Source organism: Trichoderma asperellum, chromosome 3 (assembly GCF_020647865.1).
Source record: "Trichoderma asperellum chromosome 3, complete sequence".
In the NCBI taxonomy this organism is placed as follows: Eukaryota; Fungi; Ascomycota; class Sordariomycetes; order Hypocreales; family Hypocreaceae; genus Trichoderma; species Trichoderma asperellum.
In genome coordinates, this window is record NC_089417.1 from 4,931,640 (window position 1) to 4,958,591 (window position 26,952).

Genomic DNA, 26,952 nt, shown 5'->3' on the forward strand with positions numbered 1-26,952 from the left:
TAAGCCAAAAGTCTCCTCCAGTCAATCAGGAACAGCCACGATTTCGACAGTCCAACGCCTCGAGGATTGGCGGGGCCCATCGCTTTGGCTCCCGCCATCGAGTCCTTCGCACGAACGCTTCTCGTTTTTGCCGGTAGCGCGCCTAACCCACCACGGCTGGCGTTGGTTTTGCTTTTCCGTCCCGTCCAGGCCAGGAATCCGGGTTTGGCCAGGCTCTGTTTCTGGGATGCTCTGGATTCAGCTCCGAATGGATGCAAAGAGGCATCGTCTCCAGGGTACGGCATGTTCCGCATCGAGCGCAGACACAGCGCATCGTCTTTGCAGCAACGGCGGCACTCCGTCCAGAGTGCTACCATAACACCTGCGTTCTACGTTTGGCGACCCATGCTTCTACAATTAGAACATGGGTCTCCCCCTGAAGCCATGCCAGTCCCCATCCAGATCGTCGACTCACGCAGCAGTGCCTCCCGTGTTTCATGTCGCCCTGCTAGCCCATCACACGGCAGACGTGCTACCAGCGCAATGGACGCGTACTGCACCAGTGGTGCCGCCAGAATGTCCGTCTAAATTTCGCTTTCCTGGCTGGCTTGTCAGCCTTGCTCTGGCCACGATACACAGTCAGCTATACATGCAATTGTTGGCCGTATATGCGCACCTGTCCTGAAACATGCCCCGAGTCCTGTCGCGCATGTCTCTGCTCCAGGCTCGTGCAGGCTGCGACGAAACTATTGAATCTTATCAATGCTATGCCTGTCGCCAAGCCGCGGCTTCTTCGAGGTTCGCAGCAGCCTTGTTCTGTCTGATTGCCTTTTACAGGAGCAAAGGGTGGTGGGAATAGCAGTACATACACACTGAACAATCCGGCGTAGCAGGTATCAATTTCGGAGCTCTCGAAAGGCTGACACAGGCCTTCCCAAACGAGATCACCCATCCAATACGAAACAGCCCCATCCATCAACGACGAGACGAGACGAGACGAGACGCGGGGCCCACTGGCGAGTACAGTGCAGGGCTCCCTTTCGTGGAGGCGTAGCCGCGCTCTACCAGCAAACACAAGACAAGTTCAAACAGAAATGCATTTACTTCACCTGCAACCCGCAGAGCGTTTGTTTCCCATCCAGGCCTGTACGTGGTACAGAGCGCCGCCAGCATGGAGCAGTCCAATACCAAGACCGCGACAGTACCTTCTTTCTGCAGCTGAGCGCTGGTACTCGGCAGAACGGTGTACTCGCAGGAATGCATGCCGCGTGCCTTTCATTTTTGGCGCTCATCGCTAATTAACCGCAGAGCGAGTGGCTGCTGATATGCATTAGCCGGCATGCAGAATGCACGCAAGCACCCCATAGGCAATTTCGCGTCTCGCTTTGTTCTAGTGGCTAGTCGATCCTTTGTTTTTCTCAAGCATATGCATTTGAGTTCAATGTGTGCCACTACCGAGAAGCACATCCGCTTAAATGCCTTAGTAGAACTACAAGGAAGTATAACAATATCGGTGGAGTCTTCCGACTGGGCAGGTCGGCTGCTTGTTTCGCAATGACTCCGTGCAGGCAGCAGATCGAGTCTGTTTCATCCCTACCTCTCCTCTACAGCTCCACGGTCTGGCCTCTCATCGAAAGTAGCATGGGGCATGGCCCATTGAGCCCCCCGCGGCCGCTGCATGCGACGTGTCATTGATAGCGATCGATTCATACGACAAGCGTATTCAGAGTGCTAATGTACTGCACACTGATCCGATGTCTGCGTCAACATCGACTCGGTCTGGATCGCCAGAAGACCATAGACCATAGTCCATGCCCCGGGCTGTGCTGCATCTCATATCCCGTATCTGCACCAAAGCACCCATCGTGTGCCACCACAGCCGCGATGCATCATGTACAGGCACGGGTACAGGTACAATGCGCAGCAATGCATGCAAGTGCGTGGCTGACCTTCCGGCGCTTAACGGCAGAGCCCAGCCTGGCCAGCAGCCAATCAGACCGCGGCATCCAGCACCATCACCGTCTGTGCTTGCGGTGGGCAGCAGAGCATCGCTGGATAGTGACCGGGGCATTGTGCAAGTGGTATCTCGGGCGCGGGGAAAGTGACTACTATTGCTCGTAGGTGTGAGTCTGTTCAAGCATCAAGTAATGGCGTAATTTGGAGTTCTCCTAGATGTCCTTCCTTGATGTCTCTAGTAGCGTTTATCGATTTTCCTCTTTTGTCGACGGATACGGCCGCATATGCCGATGTTATTTAGCTGCGCGTTGAGGCTCTCTCATCGACGTCGTTGACGCGGAATTGCCTCTTGTTGCGTACAGCTTCGCTTCTAGCTGCTATACAAGCGGTTGGTGATACCATGCTCTGATTGGGACAAAGGTATTATGAGGCATGTTTGTCTTTGGACAATTTTAGAAGCCAGCCTGGTATATATATATCCTAACCGTTCTTCCCATGGTAAAATAGCCGATGCCTGACATACCGACACGGTGTTACTGTCTTTACAAAAGCAATAGATCCAGTCTTGTAGCTATAAAACCTAATTTGGGCTAATGCCTCGATTACTTCAACAAGCATGGCTGCTGTATTACGATCCAAACAGCCATCACAGATATGATGTGCACCGTATGAATAAGGTATTCTGAACTCTTCGTGAGTAAGGCGCTTCTTGTTATTAACTAGCAATCCTTTTCTTGCTATGACCACAGGACTTTGCTGCCCAGGGATAGAATCTTGGAGAGTAATCGAATAGACTCGGGGGGAAATAAGTCCTCGCCCGCACTAATGCTACCTGGTGGGATATAAAACGTGTAAAACAGGAATTGTCAAGGTTGCCTCCCAAGACTCAGATATGGAAAGCCAAAACTTGTTTAATCGGAATGTCGGGTCATTCTTTGCATCGGCTGGAAAATTAGTATAACGGAAATGGCACGAGTTCAATCTTACGTTTAGTTTGTGTAAACTTTCTCATTCTTCATATACGTTGATCGGGAATCTTTTACCATAAGCTTAATCATACTGATTCGTGAAGCTGCATTGATCTGAAGCTTGTTAATCAATTATTTAGACCATATACAAACAAAACTAGAGAAATTTCTAATATTTACCATGTTTATTTAGTTACTTGCTCTGTTGTTTAATACATCCAGGATACACTCTTCAACATGTCGAGCCGTATCAGGACAACAGGGTAGCTGGAACTGTGACGCTAATAGCCACATTCTCTAAATGCATAACATGATGCTAAACACGGATATTATATCTATCTAAATTATACAAAGGGCTAATAAAATATGAAATATTCTTCTCTCAAGAAATTTACGCATAAAACTCTATGATTATACAATGCTTAAGTGAATGCCCGGCGTGGCTGTGGAGGGGCTGAATTACGCTGTCCGTAGGCATCCATGCCTTGCCTGCGTCGAATTGGGCACTCGTACATCAGCGTACCGCCGCCAGCTGTCTCGGTCTCGGATCGGGCATCAATAGAGCTAGACAATTTATAGCAGTACTTCAGTCCTACGAAGTCTAGCTCTGGGATTCCCTCCATCTAAAGACCGAAGCTTAGATTTCAATCTTGAATAGACATCTGCCAAGGCTGATGATCTACTGCAGGTATTCGTATTATATTCAGGACCTGACTTATATTAGCTCGGTGTTGAATGTCTTAGAGAGATAACGTCTGAAGACCAAGCTAATATCACGCAAGCGAGTTCTCCGCCAGTGCTTATTCTGCTATTTGCCGACTCTCAGCAGACAGATTTACCTTACGTTATCACCATGGTAGGCCAAGATGGCTGTCTCTGCTTGAGACCCGATATCAGGCATATCAACGGAGTTACTACTTGTCTGAGCTGCGGATATACAACCTTTATTTTGGAAAGGAAATGCACCGACAGCCTTGACAACATGCAGAGTCTTTCCGTTTTAGCCAAGTCGAATGTGCGATTCAGGTACACTCAACTTCAATTCGATGACTCCATCCGTTTAATTCGACTTTATGCTGGCGACCGTAAGAAGCTATTCAATGCGAAATCTTTCATTCCAGCCTCCACGATCACCCAGAATTCGAGGGGCTCTCTTATGCCTGGGGTGGGTCGACCCTGTCAGAAAAGATCTACTCCACGGTTGGGTCGTTGGAGGTTACCACGAATTGCGCAGCAGCTTTGAGAGATTTGAGATACAAATTTCACGACAGAGTACTTTGGATTGATGCTATTTGCATTGATCAGTCAAATATACTGGAGAAGAACAAACAAATTCCACTAATGAGCAAAATATACTCCGAAGCAAGACAAGTGGTAGTTCATCTGGGAGCAGAGACTCGTCCCAATGTCGATCTGTTCTTCGAATTTCTTCAACAAAATGGCTCAAGCACCGGAAGACAAGTAACTCAGGTTGGGATTTCGGCGTTCTTGTCGAGGCCGTGGTTTTCCAGAGTTTGGGTCCTTCAGGAAGTGGCAGTTGCAAGAAAAATCCTGGTGATGTGGGGATCAACGGAGCTCCGATGGGAGTTCCTCTCAACTGCGCGCTTGTCAACCCTAGGCTTGATGCCGGTAGACGAAACAGGCAAGATCCCGCCAGTGCTTCAGCTCTCACAAGGCATTAAAAAGCCGTTGAAAGATTTCCCTTCCTTGATCCATACGGCTCGGAGTTGTGCATCCACTGACCCGAGAGACAAAATATACGCATTACTTGGCCTTCTTAGCGATCAAGTTGTTCACAAGATGATCCCAGACTATAACAAGCCAGTCAAAGATCTGTATATCGAGGTCACGATGCACATCATCAATTTATACAATCATCTCGATATTCTTTCTCATATCGGAAGACAAACCAAAGAGGAAATAAGTGCAATAAGTGCACTCAAAACGAGATCGAGCGTTCTATGGGAAAATCGCATTGAGTCAGCCGCTAAAACAGCTGTAGAGGCACAGAAACAGGCTGAGCATATAAGGACGAGAGTCTTTGAAGCAAAAGACGCAGAAAACCAAGCGTGGAATGAATTAAGAGAGAAGGAAGTGCAGTGGAAGAGATGGAAAGAGAAGAGCCAGGAATGGCGCGGGTTAGAATGCCAAGCTGACATATGGCGGGAGTTAACAGAAAGGGGAAGAGCATGGCGTCAATTAAAGGGCCAGCAGAGAGGATCACCGCAAAATGTAGCAGGGGGAGACCAAAAACTGTGTCATGAATTAAGAGAAAACGAGGTGGCAATGCATAAATTGCGAGAAGAGCAAGAGAGAATCTGGGATTACTCGGAAAGGAAAGAGCTGAAGAGGCAGAAGGAGTTGAGGAGTATGTTGGGAGCAAAACAGCGGAGTTGGAATGCAAAAGCGGACATTCTACGGTGTGAACTGGAATTAAAGAATAAGATCTTCTATGATTTCGAAGCAAAGAAGCGTATCTGGCCCGAGATAAAAGAAGAGGCTAGTAGAGCTTGGCGTGAAGTGGAAGATGTAAGGAAAGAATGGGAAGAATGGAGAAAGAAGACGGAAAAGGCAGAGGCTGAATATCGAGAAAAAGCTTTATTGCTTGAGAAACAAATTATGCAGCGCAGACAAGCTCGGGGTGCATTGAAAAGTCTCGAAGAGGTTGGGCTGAAGCTGAAAGATGACGAAGAACAAGCCTGGCACGCTTTGAAAACAAAGCAACAGACAGGCGGCAGAGGGAGACGCGAGGCCAATACGTGGCGCAAATTGAGCGTAAAGGAAGAAAATGCGTGGCATAGATGGCAATGGGCTCAAGAACAGGCAAGAATCGGAGTAGAAAGGGGCAAAGAGCGAGCATGGAAGGAACTGAAAGAAGCAAAAAACGCCTGGCTTGAAATCTCGTCTACAGCAACCGACCTCGAGGCTGCAAAAGACGTGGTGGCTGCCGCAAGAAATATTTGGGAAGAAGCACACGATGCTGTTGCAAAAGCTGAACAGCATCCCTTGATCCAGGCCGCCGATTTGGCAATGCGAGAGTACCGCGCTCTTGAAAACGGTCGATCCTCGTCCCTCTTTGACCTGAATCGGCATATAAGTCGCGAATTACGCAGCCAAACCCGATTCATTCAGCGAGGCCAACAGCCTTTGCCGTCCTGGGTGCTGCATCTTGACGGGCACCCGTGTCTTGCATCGCTTTCTGCCTTCCAAATTGGATCCAAGGCCTCCATCTTCCAACAACCAGTGGCTCGACTTTGCAGAAGCGGGCATCCAGAGGCATCTCCGGTCTTGGAGATCAAAATCCTTGAGCTCGATACAGTGGCACAGACAACTCAAAGGCCGACATCCAAGCCCAGAAGGGCTGATATTCCAGTATCTGGTATTTCTGAATCCCAGGTGTGGCAACCAGAGTTAGACTTCATGTCTCGCTTTAACCACGGTCCGCGGATGAGAATCCACGGGAGCAGTTTCCACTCTATGCAGCAATTTTGTCAAGGGCGGCGTCTAGTTAAGACCAAAAGATCGTGGGTTATTTGTACCGGTCAAGTTGAAGATGGTGACAAAATATGTGCCGTTTATGGTGCGAGCGTCCCTTTCTTGTTGAGGCTGGCTCCAGACCGTGAGCGGAGATTTAAGCTCATTGGTGAATGCTATTTGGACGGGTTTCGAGGGCCCAAGTTTGTTGATGATTATTTGGAGCTTCTGGGAGAGTATAAGCGATACTTTAATGTGACAACCGCGCGATCCCTTCCCTGGCAGATGGCTTATTTAGAGTAGACGATATAGCAATTTTAATAGAAGGTGGAAATCGTTGATAGCTGTAAAGTCAATCAATTAAGTGAAGAGCCGGGTAACACTGGAGCTACCTTTTTTTGTTCATGCATGCAATTAAGCGAGACGCCTTCCCAAGTCCATGCCAAAAGCTAATTCAGCCCACATAGATGCTCCTTCCCAACATCGAAAGAGCACTCGTATAATCTTCTCCATGCGGCCAAGAAAAAAGACATTCATTTCTCGTCTAGCAAATGCATCTCATCTCATCCAAGAGGCCATAGAATCATCACCATCGGCCCTTTGATATGCTGCTGTGCGTAACATTAGCTGGGTATCCCCACACGGTCGGTTGCAGTGCCGCTGGTCCTGTCCGCGGTGCTGTGATATGATGAAGCAAAGAAGCAGCACACGCATTCTATGTCGGAAACAGCCTCTCGAACGGCCCAGATCAGGGCCTTGCAAAGTCCTACTCCTTCGTGAGCCATTTTCCTTCGCCTCTGCATGAGACGCTACATAGGGCTTCTATGGCCGACAACCAGGCATGCGCTCCACTCATCTTGCAGATGCTAATTGCTTCTGCGCGCGCAGCTTGACGGCTAAGAGATTTCCGCCTTTTAGAGACGTTGCCGCGGGCTTTATATCCGCCTGGCCTCTACATGGCGTGATCCCAAAATGCCGACAACTTAATGCAAGTTGAGCTAAATGCAAGGGCATTTCTCGGTGCGGAGTGGCAGCAAGCAGTGCGCAAACGCTGGTGCATTTCCCCACGAGTGTTATTCTTGGAGGACAAATGATCGCCAAGACACAGGCGATGAGAATATGCTCTTCAGGGACAGTACGAAACCAATGACGAGCTTCTTGAAATCTCTTGTCCCCGAGTGCGGCGCCTTACATGGCTGCCCGTCATGCGCCCCTCGACGATGAGATGCCTAGAAGCTGACACTGGAGAGCCAACGAATGGTATTGGAGTAATGTGACAAGTTAAAATCTACCCTCATGGAGGAGGGGGGCGTACTACCAAAGCGGTTATCTCGCTTATCCGCCGGCCGACGTGTGTTATTGCTGCTGTATCGTTATTGCTATCAAGTGTTCCTCCGGGAGAGGCTCATTTGAGGGGAAGGCGTGTCCGTTTAACGTTAAACAGAACGATCGTTCTAGGACAAGATGGAAAGAATCAGGTTAGGACCCTACACACCCCTCTATGACGAGCATAAGCGAGAATAATGCCATCTACGACAATACAGCGGCTATAGCAAGGGGAGGGGGGGCATTTCTAAGCGAATATCTGACTGCATCTCGGCCTCACAGCCAGGGTGTGCTATGAGGTACCTTGAAACCGGACTCCAAGATATACATTCATGTAACTCTTTGCGGAAATCTGTTAGGCCACATCCTTTAAGAGACCGTCCATGTCTCAGCGACGTATTTATATCCCGCGTTACAAAGATACGAACGTCCTGTCGGTGGATAGATTATCGAGTCACCCATTCGGTCTGTTGCAGCAGTGCTTACGGAGTACGGACGAGTCGGACAAACTGCATTAGGGGGGGTCGTTGGTTGACTCCTTGGTCCTCGCTTCCTGTGGAAGAGGATGATTAGTATTCTTTGGATGAGAGGCTGGGTGTTTTTGACCGACTTGATTGGGAAAGGACTTTGTCAATAGGAGACTAGACATCGAAATGGTTCATGCGTCTCAGTCTTTAACTTGGATTCTCCGCATAAACTAGATATGCTCCGTCATTTCGCTCCTTAAGCGGGACTCCTTTCTGGAGTCCCAAAGGCCTGCAGTAGCGGAGAACTATGGATCACTGACCGCAAAACACTAGCAAGTATGCATCCATTTACGCGCGGCCATCGGCAATGCTCACTCCCGTTGATGAGAAAGACGGCGTCGTCTGACTCCCGCCAACACGCATCATCCTGGTTAGGAAACCTGTTGTTTGGTAGCTCACTTGGCCCTTGGCCTTGGAAGCTGGGGTGCATGACTGGCTTATGAGAGCCTCTTTTGACTCATGCTGTGGCGAACTTTTGATGATCAATGACTCCCTCTATACGGAGCAGAAGGAAAAACAAACCTTGAGAAGCAGAGCCGACTTGGGATAGACTACATGCAGTTTCAGATTACTCAATCTGTAGTTTTCCTTTTATGCTACGAAATGCCTGCGTTCAGCTTCGTGTGAGCGACCCATCTTCATCTTTCGCTGCTACTGTTAATAATCACGCAAAAGGAAATCCTGATGGCCGCTCTAGTGTTGAAATCGGTCCATATGTGACATACACACTGCTCTATCTGTATTCGTTCGTCACCAACAAACACCAAAGAAGATTACAGATACCTAGCCTGGCTTAGGGACACACTAAAGCACCAACTAGCATAAATTACCAAGTCCTACAGGTGCTAACAGTTTCCTGGAATCCGACCCTGGTAAGGAGTGGATCTCGCTGGCGATTCTTTTTCTTTTTCTTTCTTCTTTCGGGTTCTGAGTATATATTTCTTTTGTCTTACTACGTGTCAGCAACAAGCTTTGACCTGAGATTTCCTTCTTCTATTGGGAATTTTTATATATAGATTCTTGGAAAGACAAGCATAAGGGATACATAATGGCTTTTTGAACATTGACCTGGTGGGATTTTGGCCCTAAAGTCGTCTTCATAAGTCCGCCCTGAGGCTTGTTTTTCCAATGAAAACCGGGGTGCTGACCAGGTTTTGACACGCGCTCACGTCAGAACCGTAAAAAGCCCATCCTAGTAGGTGGTTCTACGTGCTGTAGTACGACAGCGACAGCACGACAAATAGCGTGTGTTCTATCTCTTCTAGTTTGTCCCTTAAGCCTTTTTATCTGGAAAATATGATGCTTATCGGGAGCTAGAAGCAGACTGACGTCTACTTCTTGATTAGTGTTGTCAAAATCTTGTCATAACTCACGCCACTAACCGCTATATGGATTTGAAAAATTGGGAAGACATACTGACTCTCTTTACATAGAGAAAAAAGGAGCTAGCAACCTCTCCAGTCATCCGGACCATTCCTCCGGCATGTGGTGCCCCGTTTCAGCCTTGTGCTGCTACCCATTTCGCGTGTTCGGTCAAGGGTATTGATGCGTCTTCGGGCTATGTGATTTGTGAGAATTTTCTCCTGTTTGGGTAACATATCATATATCCCACTTCACCCTTGTCTGTTCCCCATCTTGTGTGTTTGGTAATTCGTATGGAACCAACATAGCTCAAGATGGAAAAGAACAACATTTCACGTTTTCCATTTCACTCATCGGCTCGGAAGTCATTCATCCGGGATCTGACTCATTGAAAATATACGAGGACCATTACTTACCACTTGAGTCAGCTCAGCACATGTCTATATCCATGTCCTTGTCCATGTCACCCTCTTTTACTCCCAGTCATCATCGTACAATTGGATCTTCCTGGTGTTTTCCGATTCATACACTAATCATTAGCCACGTCCTTCGCGGATTAGCGAGAAAAGTAAGCAAACAATTAGCCCTGGAACTAGAGCTGTCAACAACCAACCATCCTAAAAGTCGCTGGGTATTATCAGCAGCCTAACACAAGGGTAGCCTATTCGGGAGCCCTTGTCTTCCAGCAAAAGATGACAAATCTTTGTTTCTTCTTTCTTCTTCTTCTTGGCTACTCTCCTGCCCCATGAGACCTTTAGAGCCTCAAAAAAGACCGTTTCTTCATTACCTTTTTTGGAACTTTTTTTTTTTTCCTCTTTCAAGGGGAGTACGCTATTGAAAGCTTGGCAAAGGAAGCTCACAAGCACAAGACCAGGCAGTAAACCCAAAGGGGACGCAAAAGTAATAAGTCACCGGGAGCAAAGCCATAGGAGAGCCGGGCACTGTTTGCCCCCCCGCCCATTTTGCCCAGGCGATGTGAGGGATAGAAGGTGCCCGCTTACTCACATTGTTAATTAAATAACCTATCGTCATAAAGACTGATGTTCCACACGTGGTGTTTGTCATATTGTATGCATGCTCGAGGCATATGAAACGGGTCCTTCCGGGATGCCGCCCTTGTTTGGAGGGCGAAAAGAAAGGTAATCAATTAAGGTTACGGGCTAGGAACAATAAAGTAGAAGAGAAATTTACTAAGGTACTTACTTGTTGCCCTTGAACCGTTCAACCGAGTAAGAGGGTGGGAAGAGAGAGGGGGACTATGAGCTTCATCTTGCGTATTTGGTAATTGATTGCTGGGGAATAGGTACTATACTAACTTCGTACACATTTGGCCTGAAACTAGGTACTAACCTAGGTAGTAGCCCGGCAATGATTAGTCACAAAGTAAAAACATTGCGATCAAAAAGTAGAGGAATTTTCCCGTAGAGTTTATTGATATGAATAAATAGAAAGTGTAAAAAAGGAAAGAGAAACGCATTCATCATATCGTCATAATATTCGTAACCCTAATAAGCTGTAGAACAAGAGGAGGGCGAGAAAGGCGGAAAGGGAATAAAAAAAATGTCAAAAGACCCCAATCATAGCTCTTTTTCTTTTCTTTAAACATTCCAATAAAACAGAACTTGACTCCATATTACAGTGCAGCTTAGAAAAAGCCTTTGAATGTGAGGAATAAATAACAGCAGAGGAGGGGGAAACATGCAAATCAAGATGACATGGCCAGCCATCTACCGAGAACAAGCGACGAAGAAGAGAAAGCAGAAAAAGATATCGAGAAATAAATAGGAATGTTGGAGGAACAAAACTGTAAACAAAGAGATGCAGCGATGCGCCCACCCATGTAAAAGACATACTACAGAAAGAAATAGAGATAAAAATAAGAATGCTGCGCCTCCTGACTGGGTTTCATGCGTAAGATGATGCAGCCATCTGCTCTCTTTCCCCCTTGCCAGCGCTATTTTCGAATCTTCTAAGCGAAGCAGGTCGAGAGCAACAAGAAAGTGCAAGGAGGGAAACAACAATGATTAGCGAATGCCGATTTGGTCCGGTCGAAGCCACAACGTCGCGCACGCGGATACGCCCCCTCCCCCCTTTTGGGACGACTGGGCTTTCTCCTTCCGCCTTCCACAGGGCCCCTAGCAACCTTTTCGCCTCATCATCGCATCTCTTCTGGGGTGACATTGGCTCCGTAGAAACCTCCGCCGCTGGCGGCGCAGGCCAGGCAGGCTCCGCCACCGTAGACACGTGTATGGCGAGTCCAGCCAGCTCCTTCGCGATCGAGGACCGAGATGATCTCGCCTTGCAAATCGACGTTCCGGTGGCCATGGCCATGGCTGTAATCATCCGCCTCCAGGTCCAGACCAGAGGGAGGCGCAGGCGGTAGCAACCCAGTCGACGGGGGGTAGGAGCTGGGCGAAAAGGCTGAATTCGGTGATTCAGCCTTGGGCGACTGCGAGGGAGGAGAGTGAGACACAGAGACGCTAATGGGGAACGTCTTAGTGTAGGATCGCCGCCGGGGGATGGAGGCAGAATCAGGGCCGTCTGTCTGAATGGCAGTAGTGGACGTCGAGGACATGTAATCGGGGTTGGGCTGGTGAATGAAGCTCTGGCTGCTGGGCGACTGCTCGTCCAAGGTGAAGACGGCTGTGCTCAGCTCCGGCGGAGTCAAAGGTGGCGCGGGAGGCAGCCGGGAGATGAAGGGTCCAGGCAAGGCGCCGCCAGCGCTTCTCCAATGCGGGCGCCGATCAATGGGAGAAGCCGTCGTCGTTGTCGTCGTCATCGTCGTCGCTGCTGTCGCCGGCGCATTCACATCTTGCTGTTGGTCGTTGACCCCTTGAATCCTCTTTTCATCATCCATCGGGCCAAGGTGTGGCTGGTACTGTCTTTGGGGCAGTAAGTTGTAAGTGGGGGAGGGTGATGCAGTGGTGTTACGCCTCGCAGCTGGTCTAAGCCATCGGTACGTCCTCTGCACACAGTAGCGTGCAATGACAAACAAAGCAAAAATGGACAGTCCAGTTCGAACCGAATCCCAGGCGGGCGGTTGGGCTTTCAAGTAATTGTAGTCGGCGCCGGGTAGGCCTCCACGCGTGGTTACGGGCATGGTGGAATGGAGGTGACTGCTTATGGAAATTTTGGCCTGGCGCCGTCAGCCGGGGTCCCTGCCAAGTCGCACTATTCCTGCGGTCAGACGGCACTCTTCTGCCCTACGGCGTCTGGTAGCGTTTGCAGGGAGAGCGAGATACGATGAGGCGGCTACTGGCGATGTGCGCTGCCGTGGGGCGCTTTGGCAGACAAGAACAGTCCCAAAGTGGTAATTCCCAGGCCCGGCGTTCTGGACGTATTCAGAGGTCGGCAGCCTCGGATAGTGAGCTTGTCACGACGCTCCTTCAAGTGAGGCCCTGGAGGTTGAATACAGGCCGAGCCGAAGTGACACCGGTTTATGCGCGAATGTGGCGATATAAGCGGACGAATTATCTAAAACCAGGCGTTGCTATCGTTGTAGTACGCAGTCTTTTGGGCTGTCTCGTGTCGTAATAGCAACTAAGAAGCAGGTACAACATCGATGGGCCGTCTGCTGCCTATGACGAGGGAAGGGATGCGCGACTCAGTTGAAAAGTAAGTCTCCTTTCTGCTGCTGGCGATGAAGAGGAACGGCTGACCGGAAGAGGGCGAGTGTGTGAGAGTGAGACACAACAACCATAAGGGAAGAGGGAAAAGAAAACAGACGTTTGTCGGGGTGAGATGAACCTTAATATAATTCAAAATGAGATGGGACAGGATACGGTGTGTCTAATATATGCGAGTGGCTTTTTTTCTCTTGTTTCTTTTTGCAAACAGAGGGGCAAAGCGGCGAGCGAGATACTTCCCACCGCGCTAGATCCCACCGGGGAAGCGCATACTGGTCGTCTGAAGAAGAGCAGTACCAGATGCCCAGCGAGCCATCCAAGCTAGCATTAGAGAAACATCGGAGCCAGAGGGGGGGTGGCAGTATGGCAGTCGCACCGCTAGAGCAGTCTTGGGCAGTGAACGCCATGTACGAAACAGGAGACTCATGTACAGTAGCACCGCGATCAAGGTCCACGATGCTGATGGGAGCTGGCATCGTCGAGCTGGGGGTGTGGCATCCGAGGGTCAGTGCTTGTGATTTGCCTCGCATGGCATGGCATTACAGTAGCAGCATGTATTACCATGGCTGCTAGCAGCAAGTAGCATGTCCATTTCCACATTGGCCCCTCCCTCGTCCAGCTACTGGGTATCGGCGCCGGCAAAGAAGATGGCGGGTCGACGTCAAGATGCGGAATTTGGGTCGCGCCAAGCGGTTGATCCTGTTGGGGGCACCATGGGCTGTGTCCTGCAGCAGCAAGACAGCAAAATCCAGCAAGCAAACAACGGGCAGACTGCGGCGTCTGATGCCGGCAGCTTAGCCGCCATTGGCCGGCTTACCCAGCAGCTAGGCGCAAAAGCAGCAAGGCCCGAGCAAAGGGAGTGTTTCGAGGCCCTGGCGGCACGACAGAGATCCCTGTTTTCAGCAGCCATGAACGCAGCCCGAGGGACTGACGGCGTTCCTGACTCGTCCGCGCCGGCAGCACGCCCCGTACAGCAGCACCTGGCATGGAGCTTGCTGGGGCCCAGTTTCAGTGCTGTCGGGACCGTCTGGCGAGCCACAGCCCCCGCGCATTGCACGCTCGGTAGCGAGATCCAGGGAGCCAGAGGCGATTTGCGCTGCTGGTAGCTGTTAGCGGTGCCCGCAACCGGCGGGAGCTGGCAGCCGGCGACTGGGAGGAGGGGGATTCAGCTGAGGTGAGCCCTATCGAGACGCCCTCGATGCGAGCCCGGTGGCTTTGCCCGCTGCGCTTGGCGACACAGGCGCTGCCGGCGACGGCCATTGGCCCGAGGCTGGCCATGTGGCCGATGTAGAAGAATGGGCGTCCGTTGGCTGGCCGTGGTGCCGGGCGAACGAGGGCCACGGCAGCGCCAAACAAGAGGCGGCGGCACACAGCGCGCGTCCTGTGGCCTGGTGCTGCCCTCGCACTAGCAGCGACATTGTCTCCAGGCCGTCAGCAACGCAGAACGCGACGATGGATTTGCGTCAAAGCTAAGCTGGCCAGTTCCGGGCACAAGATCAGACAGATGAGGAGAAGAAGAGAGCAAAAAGAGGGGGCGGGCCACGTCCCTGCGAGAAGGGCCACCCCTCACTCAGACCTGCCTCGAGTCCTACGGAGGTACTGCTGGGTTTGCCCATCGTGTACCATCGTGTACGGGTGCAGGTACAGTCACATTATGCAGGAGATACGGCAGACGGCGCCGCGCCAACTCTAAGCTTAGCGGTACTCTTATTGGCCCGACCAAGTACCTGCCGGGTACCGTCAGCCCTGCGCCGCTTGTACTTGCTGTACCTGTACCCGGGCCAGCGGTGATTTCGGCTGCATGGCTCGTATACTGTACGTTGCCGATTACTTTGCTCCAACACGCCGCCAGCAGTCGGCTTACGGGACCTGTGTGCACATACGAAGCGCAGTGTGCGTGGCTGGCCGTGCCCAAGCTAGACGCTGCTAAATGCGTATGTGCACTGGCCACAGCGCATCTGGTGGCGTCCTGGGCTACCGTCCTGGGGCTACCAGAAATAAAATTGCACCGGGTGGCACCGCAGGCGATAGACTTTGGCCCTGAGCTTTTGCTATGACTTTCGTGGAGCGGTTTGTACAACGCATGTATCCCACGGCGCCTTCCAATCGCCGTCACTGCGACGGGGGCTATGGAGATGTACATGGACGCTACTCGTCAGGCACGAGACCTGCTCAGCTGAAAAGGCGGCCCCAATTTGGCGATCGGCGGAGCTACTGTACCTTGACTAAGATGGGAGAAAAAAAAAATAAAAAAAGAATAATATATACGAGCTACAGAGATACGAAAACTCGCCACAAAGCCAGCCAAACGCCTGAGCAGCTGGATATGAAACTCACGACGGCTCCTCTCATTAATTGCTAGATTGCAAAAATTACACGCCAGCATACCGCGGAACTAGGCCTCGGACAGCGCCCACTGCATCCTGCGTCCAGCAAACCGGGACCTAACGGCGGGTGTCAATCTGCGGCAGGGGCATGTGCCAGTCGCGCATTGATTCTGGAAGCAAATAGAGTTAAAGGTGCGTCACTCTGCGTGGTCCAAGGCAGCTGAAAAAACCTGGCTACTGCGGGAAATCGTGCGGGCCATCGTGCGGATGGTGTGGCGGGTTAATTGCGTGGCCAATGCCCTGAGAGAGACGCGGCCAGCATGCAGTCACGGGGCGGATAAGATGTTAGCAGCCACGACATTGCCGTCTTGGGATGCGACGAGCACGGAAGAGGGCCGAGGGGTGGTGCAGCAGTTTAATCCACGAGCAGATGAATGGGTGGACATCATCATCATACTGCATGCCGTACAATACGTGGAGCATGGTATATGTGTACATGGACATGTTAGCGGGTAAGGTATATACGGCAAGCCGCGTTATCACACCGGCAGTCTACTTGCAGAAAGGCATCTAATCTAATATTACTACTACTACCTATATGTATGTAGGTAGGTACAGTAGTAGTAATAGTGCTAAAGATATATAGCGGTACCGGCTATTATTACTGGTGTGTACGCATTGCGCAGTAGCGTTCATGCTAGATAGGTGAGCGCTCGAATGCTCCATATACTCATATACCTACTAGTACTCCATCCATGGCATCCCGAAGCGTTCATGCCTGGTATTGACACTGGAGCACAAAGTATCAGCAGTGCACAAGGTAGCAGCAACATCCCCGTACACTAACACGAGTATGCTGCCGGGCCGTATTGGGTAGTCGTGGAGCATGGGCCCTGCTTCTGCATATATCACTCGTACCATACATGCTGGCGTTGGAGCAATGTGATGGATGGCAATGCCTACCTGGCAACACATGCGACCACTCCCGCGTCTGTCAGATTGATTAATTCTCTCAGCCGGCCTGTTTTCGCTCAGGATGCATGTGCGGCAACGACGCTATGGCCACAACGTGTGCTTGAACGAGGTACCCGAGCCGCACTCGCATTCTCATCCGTGTGTAAGACAGACTAGCTGTGCCGAGATGTATGTAGAAATGGATTCTATTGTGGCAGAACACGAAGGGTAATAGTGCTGTTTAACCTGAACACCGATTCTTCAATAGTACATCAATACACGTACTTGCAGGTACTAAGTCTTCAAAGAGGCGTCCTCCCAAACCCAGAATGTCGGTAGCGAATCATGCTGGATGGAACCCGTGCGCGTCATAGCCATACTTGCCCAGCTGACCAGAGGCGCCAGCGGCGGGCTTCTAGAACCCCATCAAGCAGCCTCTGCCGATCTCCACAGCACGCTGTCCCCTAAAACGAGCCATCGCACACGGCGTCTTCAGCGCTGCCGGCGGTGCAAGACGTTGCCCCCAGGCCTGCCGGAACAGAGCAGCGACTGGAGTTGCAGGGCCTTTGCTGCAGTGCGCCTTCCGCTTTGGTGGCCTTTGCTGCCTGGGCAGGTCCAAGGGAGCGGATGCCTGTTCCTGCTGTTCCTGCTCCTCCTGCTCCTCCTGCTGCCCCTCCTCCTCCTCCGCGTGCCTCCTCTTCATCTAATTCTTCCACTTCTTCAATCAAAACTACATTTTCGCACATCCACAGTGGCCAATTCCGTTCAGCCTCACGTCGTCGGCGAATCAACCTGCACAAGCGCATCGCCGCTCTCCCGATCGATCTGAGAAATCAAAATACAGGCTCCGACTATTGAACTATCGGACGCTACGCTGCGCAACGCACACGAGCTACGCCCGAATGTCCGCACATCCAGCGCTGCGGTTGGTCCAGCATCGCTTGCTCGTGGGGCGGCAAATTTCTCCGGCTCATGGACCAGACACCGCTTCGACATCTACCTTTCGCTTTCAGCTCGTCGTGGCACGAACCCTGGCAGGCCTGACCGCTGCGGCTCAAATGCGCATTGCACACTAGCACTGCTAGCATGCATATGCATACCACGGCGTATGCATCTAGTGCTGCTCGTGCAGGTCTGATAGAGCGACTCCGTGTTGCTCTGGATACACTGTTTCTAGCACAATACGTACGAGCAACAGACCGGGAACCTCGTGCCAGTACCAGTACTTGGTCCTGCTATCAGCAGTCTAGCCATGCATCGGGCATCAGCAAGCTACTGCCTGCATTTGGGCAGCGTGTCTTGGATCAGCTTCAATCCGACTCTGACTTGGACGCTCTGGCTCTAGCCTTGATTTTGCTCCTCCCCCACCAAATCTGACCGTGGCCGTAGTCTCGAAAAGGTCCATTGACGAGCGACTCGTTTCCGTCCTCCTTGCTCTGTCGTCTACAGTACTGTACATGATTTCCTTCATTATGCTGTGTCAGCAAGTCAGCTTAGGCCGCCGTACTTCGTGCTAATGGCAGCCGGCGTCGACGTACCCAGCAGCCATGGCATTGTTACGCCCGCCAGTTACATATACTTACTACCTTGCCTACTTCATCTGGGGGGTTTCCGTCAGCCTTACACGCTTGGGGCACCCCTCCCCCGCTGTTGGTCAGCACGTTAAGCTCTGCATCTCCATGATGAAAATGGCCTATTTCTTTGAATCTGGGCTTCCTTAGGATGGCATTTGTTGACTTTACTGGCGCTATCCTGCGGTGCCACATTCGATATCTGCGCTAGCATGGGCGACGCAGCAAATCACGGCCTGCATAGGAAGGCACTTCTTCACCGTTCAGGCCACAACGTACATCTGAACTTGGCCCCTAGACGGGTTGGCGGATCCCACAGCGCAGCCGTCACGACGGCTTGCTCTCTGGCTCCGCAGGCACACGTCGATTGCATGGCGGTATGAAAGCACTTCGTACCAAGTACGGCGTATGTACTTCGTAAACCGCACTGGATTCCCACCCTACCCCATGCCCTTCAGACTCTCCCGCATGATGCTCTCCACCATGCTGTGCAACCACAGGTAAATTGCCAGCAAGATGAAGTCTCCATTGCTGGATGCCACGTCGGCTTGCCTCGTTGTCTACGTGGGGCAGGGAGAGCCATTACTCCATTTCCGAAGCCATGTTCAGGCCGACAGGCGTCCGCCTCTAAGCGATGATATGGTGCCACCTCGAGCATCCACGAGTTGTGCCATTACTCTTTGCCACTCTGACGGTGAGGCTCATCAAACGGCTACAGATGAGAAGTTACGCCTTCGTGTGGAGATGGTTTCGGGCTCGGTACTCGTAGTATTGGCCCGGCTTGCATGTGTCTGTCTGAAATTTTGGTGGAGTCACCTGCAAGCTATCGGATATCTATCGATGTTTCAGCTGCAATAGCCCTGCTCCCGGCTTTCTTAATGGCGGATGTCATTCCATATGGCAATTTTAAAGTCAAGATTCATCTTTTATACCGACGTCTAGCCAGCGTTTACGTTTCAAAGACATGCATCCATTTTCTTCTCTCTCGCAGATACCGAACTCCTTATCTTAGACAAGGCCTCGTGACTGGTGTTTCACTGCATTAGACCGCATGTCGGTGTGGTCATTGGATTTTCCTAGCTAATGTACTCTGTACATCGCCCTCCGAAGAGCTTGTAGGCTGTACGAAAGTAGCCATCATCCTTCCGAGTGGCCTTAGGAATAAGCGCCACCTTGAGCTAGCACTTATAATTGCACCGAACAGCTTCTTAGGAAATTGCAGCGCCTGTAAGCCATCTGTTCTGGGCTACGTGTGTCGTAGCGACCGGGTTACATGAATACTCTTAACCTGGCATGACTCGCTAGATGGTCTCCAGGCGTGGCCCCCTATGGACGCCGTTCAGTCGAAGCAGCGCCGAGGAGCGAATGGCTGGTCCTGCACTCGAGCGAACTTATACAGAGTAGCAGCACGGCGTCTAATGCCCGACCAGTCATCTCCGCCATCTTACGGTGTCTTTACATACGCGCCCTGACTCAGCTGCTCACCTGACGCCCATACTATGCAGGCCGTCTGAGCCAGTCGCCGTTGGTTTAGCTCCTCCAGAAGCGGTAATCCTTCACTCGCAGTCCCACCACTCCGAGGATCCAACCAGCCGCTGGCCGGGCCTGTCGCTTCGGGCAGGGTATTTTTTTTTTTTCGGAGCTTGCTATTTTAATCATAATGGAATCTTTCATCTTGATTTGACTGACTCACAATGGCGAAAATCCTTGGGCTCAATTTTTTCCATTATTCGTGCTGCAGGGCACATCCCGTTCCTGCTGCGGCATGTCATTGTCTCACGCGAGCTCCAGAGAAAAAAGCAACTACCCATTTGGTTATTTGGATGTGGACCGAGCTGCCCGGACATCCGTCTCCGGAGGGGTTGGTCCATTCGGATCGGAGGTCGCCGTTGGTTTCCAAGCCAAGGCCTGTGCCACACCCTGTTTGTCTCGGACAGAATCTGATGGATTGGCGCTTCGGACACGGAAAATACAAAGACGAATACCGAGAGCATCTGCATCTTTGCTATTCACCCTAAAACGTCATAGCTGCCCATCTCCATGCAGCCCGTCATGGTCGCATAAATTGCACGCCGTAATGCTACCCCGGGGCAATCGGGCTCCACAAACCTGTCCCCAGCGCCGAGTCTGCCGGACCGAGATCTGCGAAAATTGGTTCTCTAGCAACACTGCGGCAATTGCTGCAAAGAAAAGAGAATCTCCTTGCCATGGGGTATGGAAGCTGCTGCGATTTTACAAACAAGCTGATTAATCGTCATATTTATAGATTTTGTCTCAACAAGACGTTTGGAACACACGGGGAAAAAAAAACGAAAGGAGGAATTAAATCGTCGACAAATATGTGGTAAAATTGCTGAACCCTCCAGCGCCGGATCCGCCGCCGAAAAGCCATGCCTAGGGTTGATATATGCGTTCCGCTCAATAACTGCTATACAGTGCTCTTCCATAAAGATTTAACCACCAACCCGCTAAAAACGTATCTCATCAAATGTTCTTACTGCTATCGACGTGGGTAGTCAGGCAGCAAGTAAGTTTCGTCCGCCACCCCCCCTTGTTCTTCTCCTTCCCTGGCCACGTAAACACACACATACACGCATATCCATTCCCTCCAAAAATAAAAATAGAGAATGAGAGAGATAAAGTGGAAGAAGAGTAAGCCTCATGGACTCTGATGACATCTTATATAATGAAGGGGTGGGAATACTCTTCCAGGGATATATATCCGAGGAAAGAAGTAAGAAGGGATAAAAAAGGAAAATTTTGCGCATGAAATGTGGTGTTTATCTTTTCCTCCTTATTTTGCTCTTCCATTCATGAATTGGGGGGGGGGGGGGGGGGGGGGGGGTTTAGAGGGACAGCGGGATGTGACTTGTCAACCATCTTCTTGTCACTCACTCCTCACTCATAGATATGCTCGCTCTTCTTTCAAGCTGTTGTAAGAAATAAAGAGAGAGAAAAAGGCAAAAGAGAAACAACGACAACAAAGAAAGAAAGAAGGAAAAATCACATCACTGCGAAATCCATCGGCTCACCCCCCGCTGGCGTTGACCCGTCCAAGTCGTGCACCTCGCGCTCCTCTTCCATCATATCAATCAGGCTGTCGAGGTTCGCGTCCAGGACGTCCCCGTCCTGGGAGTCCAGGCAGCGCTTTAGCAGGCGCCGGTACTTTTCGATCTTGTCGCCGACACCCACCATGCTCAGGGCGTCGACGTACTCGGTCTCCGCTTGCCGCTGCTCCATAAGCATCTGGCTCAGCTGGCGCGCGAGCGTAAGCCTTTCCTCATATGAGTCGTCCTGCAGGCCGCTGCCGTTGCCGTTGGGGTTGCTGCCGCTGCCGCTGCCGTCGCCGTTTAGCTTACTCATTTCGTTTTCCACCGCCTGATGGATATGCAGCCGGTTCTGGTGGGTGATTAGTGATAGGACGTTGTGCCTCACGAGGTTGGCCTCGTTCATGACCTTTGTGGCCACGTCGTCCGGCTCGAGCTGGGCTTCGAGCTCTGTGATTTGCTGCCGCACCGCATTCAGCTCGGCCTGGGTGTTTGTGAGTATGCGCCGGGCCTCTGCCTCGGCAACGTCCTTTTCGTGCCACTCCTCGTCATAACTTTTCGCGAGGAGCTGAAACTTTTCCATAATGAGCGGGGAAATGCGCGACTGCACCGTCGTGGCCGCCGCTGATTGGAAGGACAGAGGGAGCTTCCGTGCCTTGTCACCACCCGCACCTGAGAAGGCGTCCCGAAATGTGGCGCGCCGCTGCGAGTCCGGCGCAAAGGGAGACGATGACCGCTGTGGCCCACGGTCTTTCTTGGAGGCGTTGAGCTCCATGATGAGATCTTCTGCGCGGACTCCTTCGTGGTTGGCAATGTCTGTCGAAGCATTGCGGCCCAGCAGCGCGCGGATGCATTTTCTCGCATTTCGCTGCGCGGCGAGATGTAGTGCGGTGTTTCCGGCGCTGTCTTGCATGTCGATCAGCCGCTGGAACGCACTCGGTTCGAACACCTCCTGCAGCTTGTTGAGTATGTTATCTAGATAGTATCTTGAGCAAGATGGGCTGTAGACACGGCCGTTTTTCATGATGGCAGCGTGATGGATGACGGTGCACCCTTGGTTATCCCTGACGTCCACCGTCTCAAAGAGCTCCTTTATAACAGAGGGGAACGTCTGTTTGTCGTAGCAGTTTGTAAAGTTGACCGATCTCATAAAGGGCGTCTCGCCACGAATATTTCGAACGGCAACATCTGCATTGAATCTCTTGAGCTGCTTGATCACGTCCACGTCGCCCATAGCGGAGGCCCAGTGCAGGGCTGTGTGGTTCTCAGCATCAATAAGCCAGTTTGGCTGAAAGTTTGGCGGAGGATCGGGCTTCACTGCTGGCTGCTCATTTCTGGAAAGGAGGAAATAGTCGAGAAGCTCATCTCCGTACACAGCATGCTGCTGCTCTGTGAGGTCCTGTAACTGCTCTTCTCTCTTTCTCTTCCTGTGTGCTGTGGGCATGTGACCCATATCGTAGCGATCATCTTCGGCCATGTAAGAGGCTGATGCTACAGTGAGGTTGTCTGGCGTGTCGTCCTCGATGCCGGCCATGACGTTCTCACTGTTCTCATACTCCTCGACAACAGGCATGACAGCTGAAGCTGCGTTAGTAACGCTAGGAGGCGCATGGCTAGCGACCTTTGACCTACCCGAATTCCATTTTGGAGGTGGAGGACGGGACTTTGGTGCTTTAGGCTTGCTTGCATGCCTAGGCGCGGGAGGAGGGCTCTCGTTTCCGGGGACGAACTCGAATATGGGCCGAATCTTGTCGTAGATGCTGTGTCGTTGGGCGAGGGCCTCGCCGGCCTCGAGGGGGATCCATGTGCCCTGGTATTTGCCGTAGCCTCCCTGGATCTTCTCGTGGACATCCTTCTGCACATCTCTTTCTAAGATTCTCGTTCGGGCTGGCTTATCGAAGCCGGCGGCTTTTAGGATGTGTGTTGCGTTGATCCAGTCGTCGTGTCTCCTTCGCATGACATGTTCTTTCTGGTCGCCGCCGAATTGGAATTCGTAAACGGGAATCTGGAGGGAGAGAGATGTGCGGTTAGTTTATTTGATGGCATTGAATCGTCTTTTCAAGCTTCGCTTGCATGTGATAATGGAAGTAAAAGAAAGCTGATAAGAATATGCAGAAAGGGTAGCAGCAGAAATGGCAAAGAGAGAATAAGCTCCTTTATTGAAACCATTATATCATCATGTTCTTCCTCTCGTCTTCCTCTCCAGCTTCTCCCTTTGCAATCAATAGATGGGAGCTCGCATTCATAAAAAGCTAGAGCCTTTTTTTTTTCTGCTGCCTAACTTTTTTCTTCTTCTCTCCTCTTTACTCCAATTCAATCCATTGCCTCAATGCAAGCATCTCGCAATTCAAAGCCGGCCGCACAATCATCGTCGCATCAATGGGGATCTCTTACTCCACTGTACGTGGCACTGAAAATGCCGGTGCCCGCATTGGCCTTGACCATCTCGACGATGGCAAATGCGGCACAATATCAAACAAAACAGCAGCGAGTCGTTGCAAGCAAGGGCCAATGGTGGCAGAGCAAAGAGCGGCAGCGGTCGTGGCCTCTTCAGACGGTCGGGCTGGGGCGCAATGGTCGGTCGTCAGGGTCACGCAGAGCTTTTCCGGGCGTCGCCATAAGACAGATTGAAGAAAGCTTGGATCGATGTCACGTCGGCGACGCGGTCTGCGGTGGAGGAGACGCGCAGCCACGCGAAACCACTTTAACAGCCGGCTCTGCTGCGTTTTCCTGCCTGAGGCGCCACAGCGGGCGGGATGCAGCCCCACGTGATGCGGGTGTGGCTTGCGCATTGGATGCCAGCCAAGCTGCCAGCGCGTTGTGGCTGGGGTAATAGCTGAGGAGGGAGCTCCATCCCAGTGCATGCGAGAGATGATTAGACGGCTGGAAGCGCCAATCACCCACGACCACAACTTTGGAGCAAGGACGAGGCGCTGAATGGTCACTTTGAGCCTGCAAGGCCTGCAACCCGACGGCTTCGTGCGCTTGTGATTTTTTCTTCTTTTTTTTCCGACCAGACTACGAGAGAGACGTCTTTGCCCCTCACCGATCCAATGCTGTGGAGACCCTGAACGAGAGCTGGGTAAAGACAACAAGATACTCGTTCAAAAAACGCCTGAGTAAGGGGAAACAGCCGGCCGAAGCAAAGCAGCGGGCGAGACAAACGAAGGAGAACGAGGAGGATAGACGGGTCGACCACGTCGTAGCTGGATCGTTCAGGTTCGGGCTCAGCACGCGAAAATGACGGAAATACTGCACAATGCCCCGATTGTGCTGGACAATGGCTCGGGGACGATTCGCGCCGGTTTCGCGGGAGAAGACTTGCCCAAATGCTTCTTCCCGTCGTGGGTTGGCCGGCCGAAGCACCTGAGAGTCTTGGCTGGCGCGCTGGAGGGCGATCTCTTCATCGGAAACAAGGCCTCCAACGAACTGAGGGGCCTGCTCAAGATCCACTATCCGCTGGAGCATGGTGTCGTTACCGATTGGGACGATATGGAGAGGATTTGGGAGTACGTGTACGGCGAGGGACTCAAGACTCTGAGCGAAGAGGTTTGTGCACGACCTGCAGCGTTGACGATAGCATGAGAGGAGCGGTTTCGCGCTGACACCACAACAGCACCCTGTACTGCTGACAGAGCCTCCTCTGAACCCTCGAAGCAACCGCGACACCGCCGCGCAGATCCTTTTTGAGACGTTCAATGTTCCCGCCTTGCACACGTCTATCCAGGCCGTATTATCCTTATATGCCAGTGGCCGGACGACGGGTATTGTGCTCGACTCGGGCGACGGCGTGTCGCATGCGGTGCCCGTATACGAAGGCTTTGCGATGCCCAGCAGCATACAGCGCATTGATGTTGCGGGCCGAGATGTGACGGAGTATCTGCAGACACTACTGCGCAAGAGCGGCTACATCTTCCATACGAGCGCGGAAAAGGAGGTTGTCAGGCTGATCAAGGAGAGTGTGTCGTACGTGGCGCATGACCCGAAGAAGGAGGAGAGGGACTGGATCGGAGTGAAGCCAAACGAGAGCAAATTCGCCGAATACGTCTTGCCGGACGGACACAAGCTGAAGGTGAGAGAATGGCGACGAGCTTGAAGTTGGAGAGTTATTACCTTGTTTGTTTGCTGACATTTGAGTAGATTGGAGCCGAGCGATTCAGAGCGCCAGAGATTCTATTTGATCCTGAGATTATCGGCCAGGAGTATCCTGGTGTCCACCAGATCGTGGTTGATGCTATTAGCCGCACTGACTTGGATCTCCGAAAATCGCTTTACAGCAACATTGTGTTGTCCGGAGGCAGCACGCTGACAAAGGGCTTTGGTGACCGACTCCTGACGGAACTGCAGAAGCTGGCAGTCAAGGACATGAGAATAAAGATCTTTGCGCCTCCGGAAAGAAAATACTCTACATGGATCGGAGGAAGTATTCTCGCTGGCTTGAGTACATTCCGCAAAGTAAGTGGACTTTTATATGATTTGATGGGTGAAGTTGGATTGCATTTGCTAACAAGGAGGATAGATGCTTGTGAGCATTGATGACTGGCACGAGAATCCCGATATTATCCACACGAAATTCACATGATTGATGACGATAATGGACACTGGCGTATTGGCATAGAGGAGAGCGAAAGTTGCCCTTGCATGTCTAGTTGCTTCACTCCTGAAACGAAGCGCGCGTAGTTGATGAAATTCCTCTCCAAAGACGACAAACTGCTTTGATACTCAGCAACGGAGAGAGGAGAAACAAGAGAAAAAAAAAATTGACAAATTTTCCAAAGTGGGTTTAGAAGTCTGATGGTGTACGACTAATCTTCTTTTTCTTTTTCTTTTCTTTCTCACGAAAAAGACATAAGGACTTGGTTTATATGATACAGAGATGGAAGGTGGAATTTTTTCCGTTTTTTTTATTTATACATGGAGCAAGCGGGCAATAGATGAGGGAGTTGTGTAGGACTTTTGTCTGTCTGATAGATAAAGAGAGCCTAATGATACCCCGATTTTGCGGTTGAAGTGATGGATTGGGTTGAAGCTCTGTTATGTTAATGTATGTCGAATGTTATGTTGACTGACTGCCGTGTATATGCGTTGACGATGAATAAATGCTGGGAATGAATTAGATTGAGACTTGATGTGTTTGGTTGATTGGTAGATGGCAAAGCTTTCTAAGGGACTTGTGGCTGGCTGATCCGCAACGCAAGCTCCAATCCTGAAGCTTGAACAAGTAGCTGGTTTCGTGGTCTAGTTGGTCATGACATTTCGTTAACAACATCTGTTGACACCACCGAAAAGGTCCCCGGTTCGAGCCCGGGCGAGATCACATTCTTTTTTTGTTGTCAATTTGTCCTTTTTTGCTTATTTTTCTTGTGTCAAGGTCTTAGATTAATTGCTTGGCTGAAAAGGAGAAAAAGAAGATTTTGCTGTTGTCGTTGAGACGTCTTGTGTGGCATTGGAAATTAGGGAGGGGTTCCGTTTGTTTTTGGAGGCTCGGTTCTACAAGCGGGGTTACGGTGTGGTGTACTGTGGAGGAGGTTGGAATTTCGCTTGGCTGCTAGGTAATAAGAGTAGAAGTGATGAAATGTACTACCAGCTAGCTATACTTGTTGAATTTATGAAGTTGTATCTTTTTAATCATAATTGCGTGTATGTAATACCTTTTTTTGTGATTGGCTTCAATGCTGTGCTACTTTAAGCATCCATCCATCCATCCAAGAGCGCCGCGGAGATGTTGGATTGGGACGCACGTTGTGTAGCACCTGGAAGGCGGAGCAAAGGCGACAACATACCTTTCAGTGACACGTATCTAGGCAGTGTGTTTGTTGTACAGCAGGGCATATT

The 26,952-nt window shown here is 51.1% G+C and overlaps 7 protein-coding genes across 7 annotated transcripts; 4 read left to right on the forward strand and 3 right to left on the reverse strand.

Annotated features, from left to right (window-relative positions):
- Positions 1–667: 667 nt before the first annotated feature.
- TrAFT101_006237 (uncharacterized protein) lies at positions 668–1,281 on the forward strand (the record flags this gene model as incomplete). The annotated part of the gene is made up of 2 exons (XM_066127693.1): positions 668–777; positions 873–1,281. 2 exons carry the CDS (start codon positions 668–670, stop codon positions 1,279–1,281), a joined length of 519 nt encoding a protein of 172 aa, XP_065983806.1.
- A 2,258-nt stretch (positions 1,282–3,539) lies between these two features.
- On the forward strand, positions 3,540–8,951 carry TrAFT101_006238 (uncharacterized protein). Its single transcript, XM_066127694.1, has 2 exons — positions 3,540–7,153; positions 7,266–8,951. The coding sequence occupies exon 1, from the start codon at positions 4,245–4,247 to the stop codon at positions 6,678–6,680; it is 2,436 nt and encodes an 811-aa protein (XP_065983807.1). The 5' UTR covers positions 3,540–4,244; the 3' UTR covers positions 6,681–7,153; positions 7,266–8,951.
- Positions 8,952–11,747: 2,796 nt separating this feature from the next.
- TrAFT101_006239 (uncharacterized protein) lies at positions 11,748–12,692 on the reverse strand (the record flags this gene model as incomplete). The annotated part of the gene is made up of 1 exon (XM_024903969.2): positions 11,748–12,692. One exon carries the CDS (start codon positions 12,690–12,692, stop codon positions 11,748–11,750), a length of 945 nt encoding a protein of 314 aa, XP_024760766.2.
- A 648-nt stretch (positions 12,693–13,340) lies between these two features.
- Positions 13,341–13,748, reverse strand: TrAFT101_006240 (uncharacterized protein; the record flags this gene model as incomplete). Its single annotated transcript, XM_066127695.1, has 1 exon — positions 13,341–13,748. The coding sequence occupies one exon, from the start codon at positions 13,746–13,748 to the stop codon at positions 13,341–13,343; it is 408 nt and encodes a 135-aa protein (XP_065983808.1).
- A 54-nt stretch (positions 13,749–13,802) lies between these two features.
- On the forward strand, positions 13,803–14,324 carry TrAFT101_006241 (uncharacterized protein; the record flags this gene model as incomplete). The annotated part of the gene is made up of 1 exon (XM_024903971.1): positions 13,803–14,324. One exon carries the CDS (start codon positions 13,803–13,805, stop codon positions 14,322–14,324), a length of 522 nt encoding a protein of 173 aa, XP_024760767.1.
- A 6,047-nt stretch (positions 14,325–20,371) lies between these two features.
- On the reverse strand, positions 20,372–23,855 carry TrAFT101_006242 (uncharacterized protein). Its single transcript, XM_066127696.1, has 3 exons — positions 23,512–23,855; positions 22,750–23,122; positions 20,372–22,695 (listed from the first exon to the last, which is right to left on the reverse strand). Exons 1-3 carry the CDS (start codon positions 23,560–23,562, stop codon positions 21,074–21,076), a joined length of 2,046 nt encoding a protein of 681 aa, XP_065983809.1. The 5' UTR covers positions 23,563–23,855; the 3' UTR covers positions 20,372–21,073.
- Positions 23,856–23,925: 70 nt separating this feature from the next.
- RO4 (Actin-like protein) lies at positions 23,926–26,353 on the forward strand. Its single transcript, XM_024906737.2, has 4 exons — positions 23,926–24,666; positions 24,734–25,189; positions 25,258–25,572; positions 25,637–26,353. The coding sequence occupies exons 1-4, from the start codon at positions 24,358–24,360 to the stop codon at positions 25,697–25,699; spliced, it is 1,143 nt and encodes a 380-aa protein (XP_024760771.1). The 5' UTR covers positions 23,926–24,357; the 3' UTR covers positions 25,700–26,353.
- Positions 26,354–26,952: the final 599 nt, after the last annotated feature.

Coding starts and splice junctions, on each gene's coding strand:
- TrAFT101_006238 (XM_066127694.1), top strand. CDS start 4,245: ATGAGCAAAATATACTCCGAAGCAAGACAAGTGGTAGTTCATCTGGGA.
- RO4 (XM_024906737.2), top strand. CDS start 24,358: ATGACGGAAATACTGCACAATGCCCCGATTGTGCTGGACAATGGCTCG. Junction 25,190..25,257: donor CGGACGGACACAAGCTGAAG/GTGAGAGAATGG, acceptor ACATTTGAGTAG/ATTGGAGCCGAGCGATTCAG. Junction 25,573..25,636: donor GCTTGAGTACATTCCGCAAA/GTAAGTGGACTT, acceptor CAAGGAGGATAG/ATGCTTGTGAGCATTGATGA.
- TrAFT101_006242 (XM_066127696.1), bottom strand. CDS start 23,562: ATGGTCAAGGCCAATGCGGGCACCGGCATTTTCAGTGCCACGTACAGT. Junction 23,123..23,511: donor TCAGTGCCACGTACAGTGGA/GTAAGAGATCCC, acceptor CTCTCCCTCCAG/ATTCCCGTTTACGAATTCCA. Junction 22,696..22,749: donor ACCTCCAAAATGGAATTCGG/GTAGGTCAAAGG, acceptor ACGCAGCTTCAG/CTGTCATGCCTGTTGTCGAG.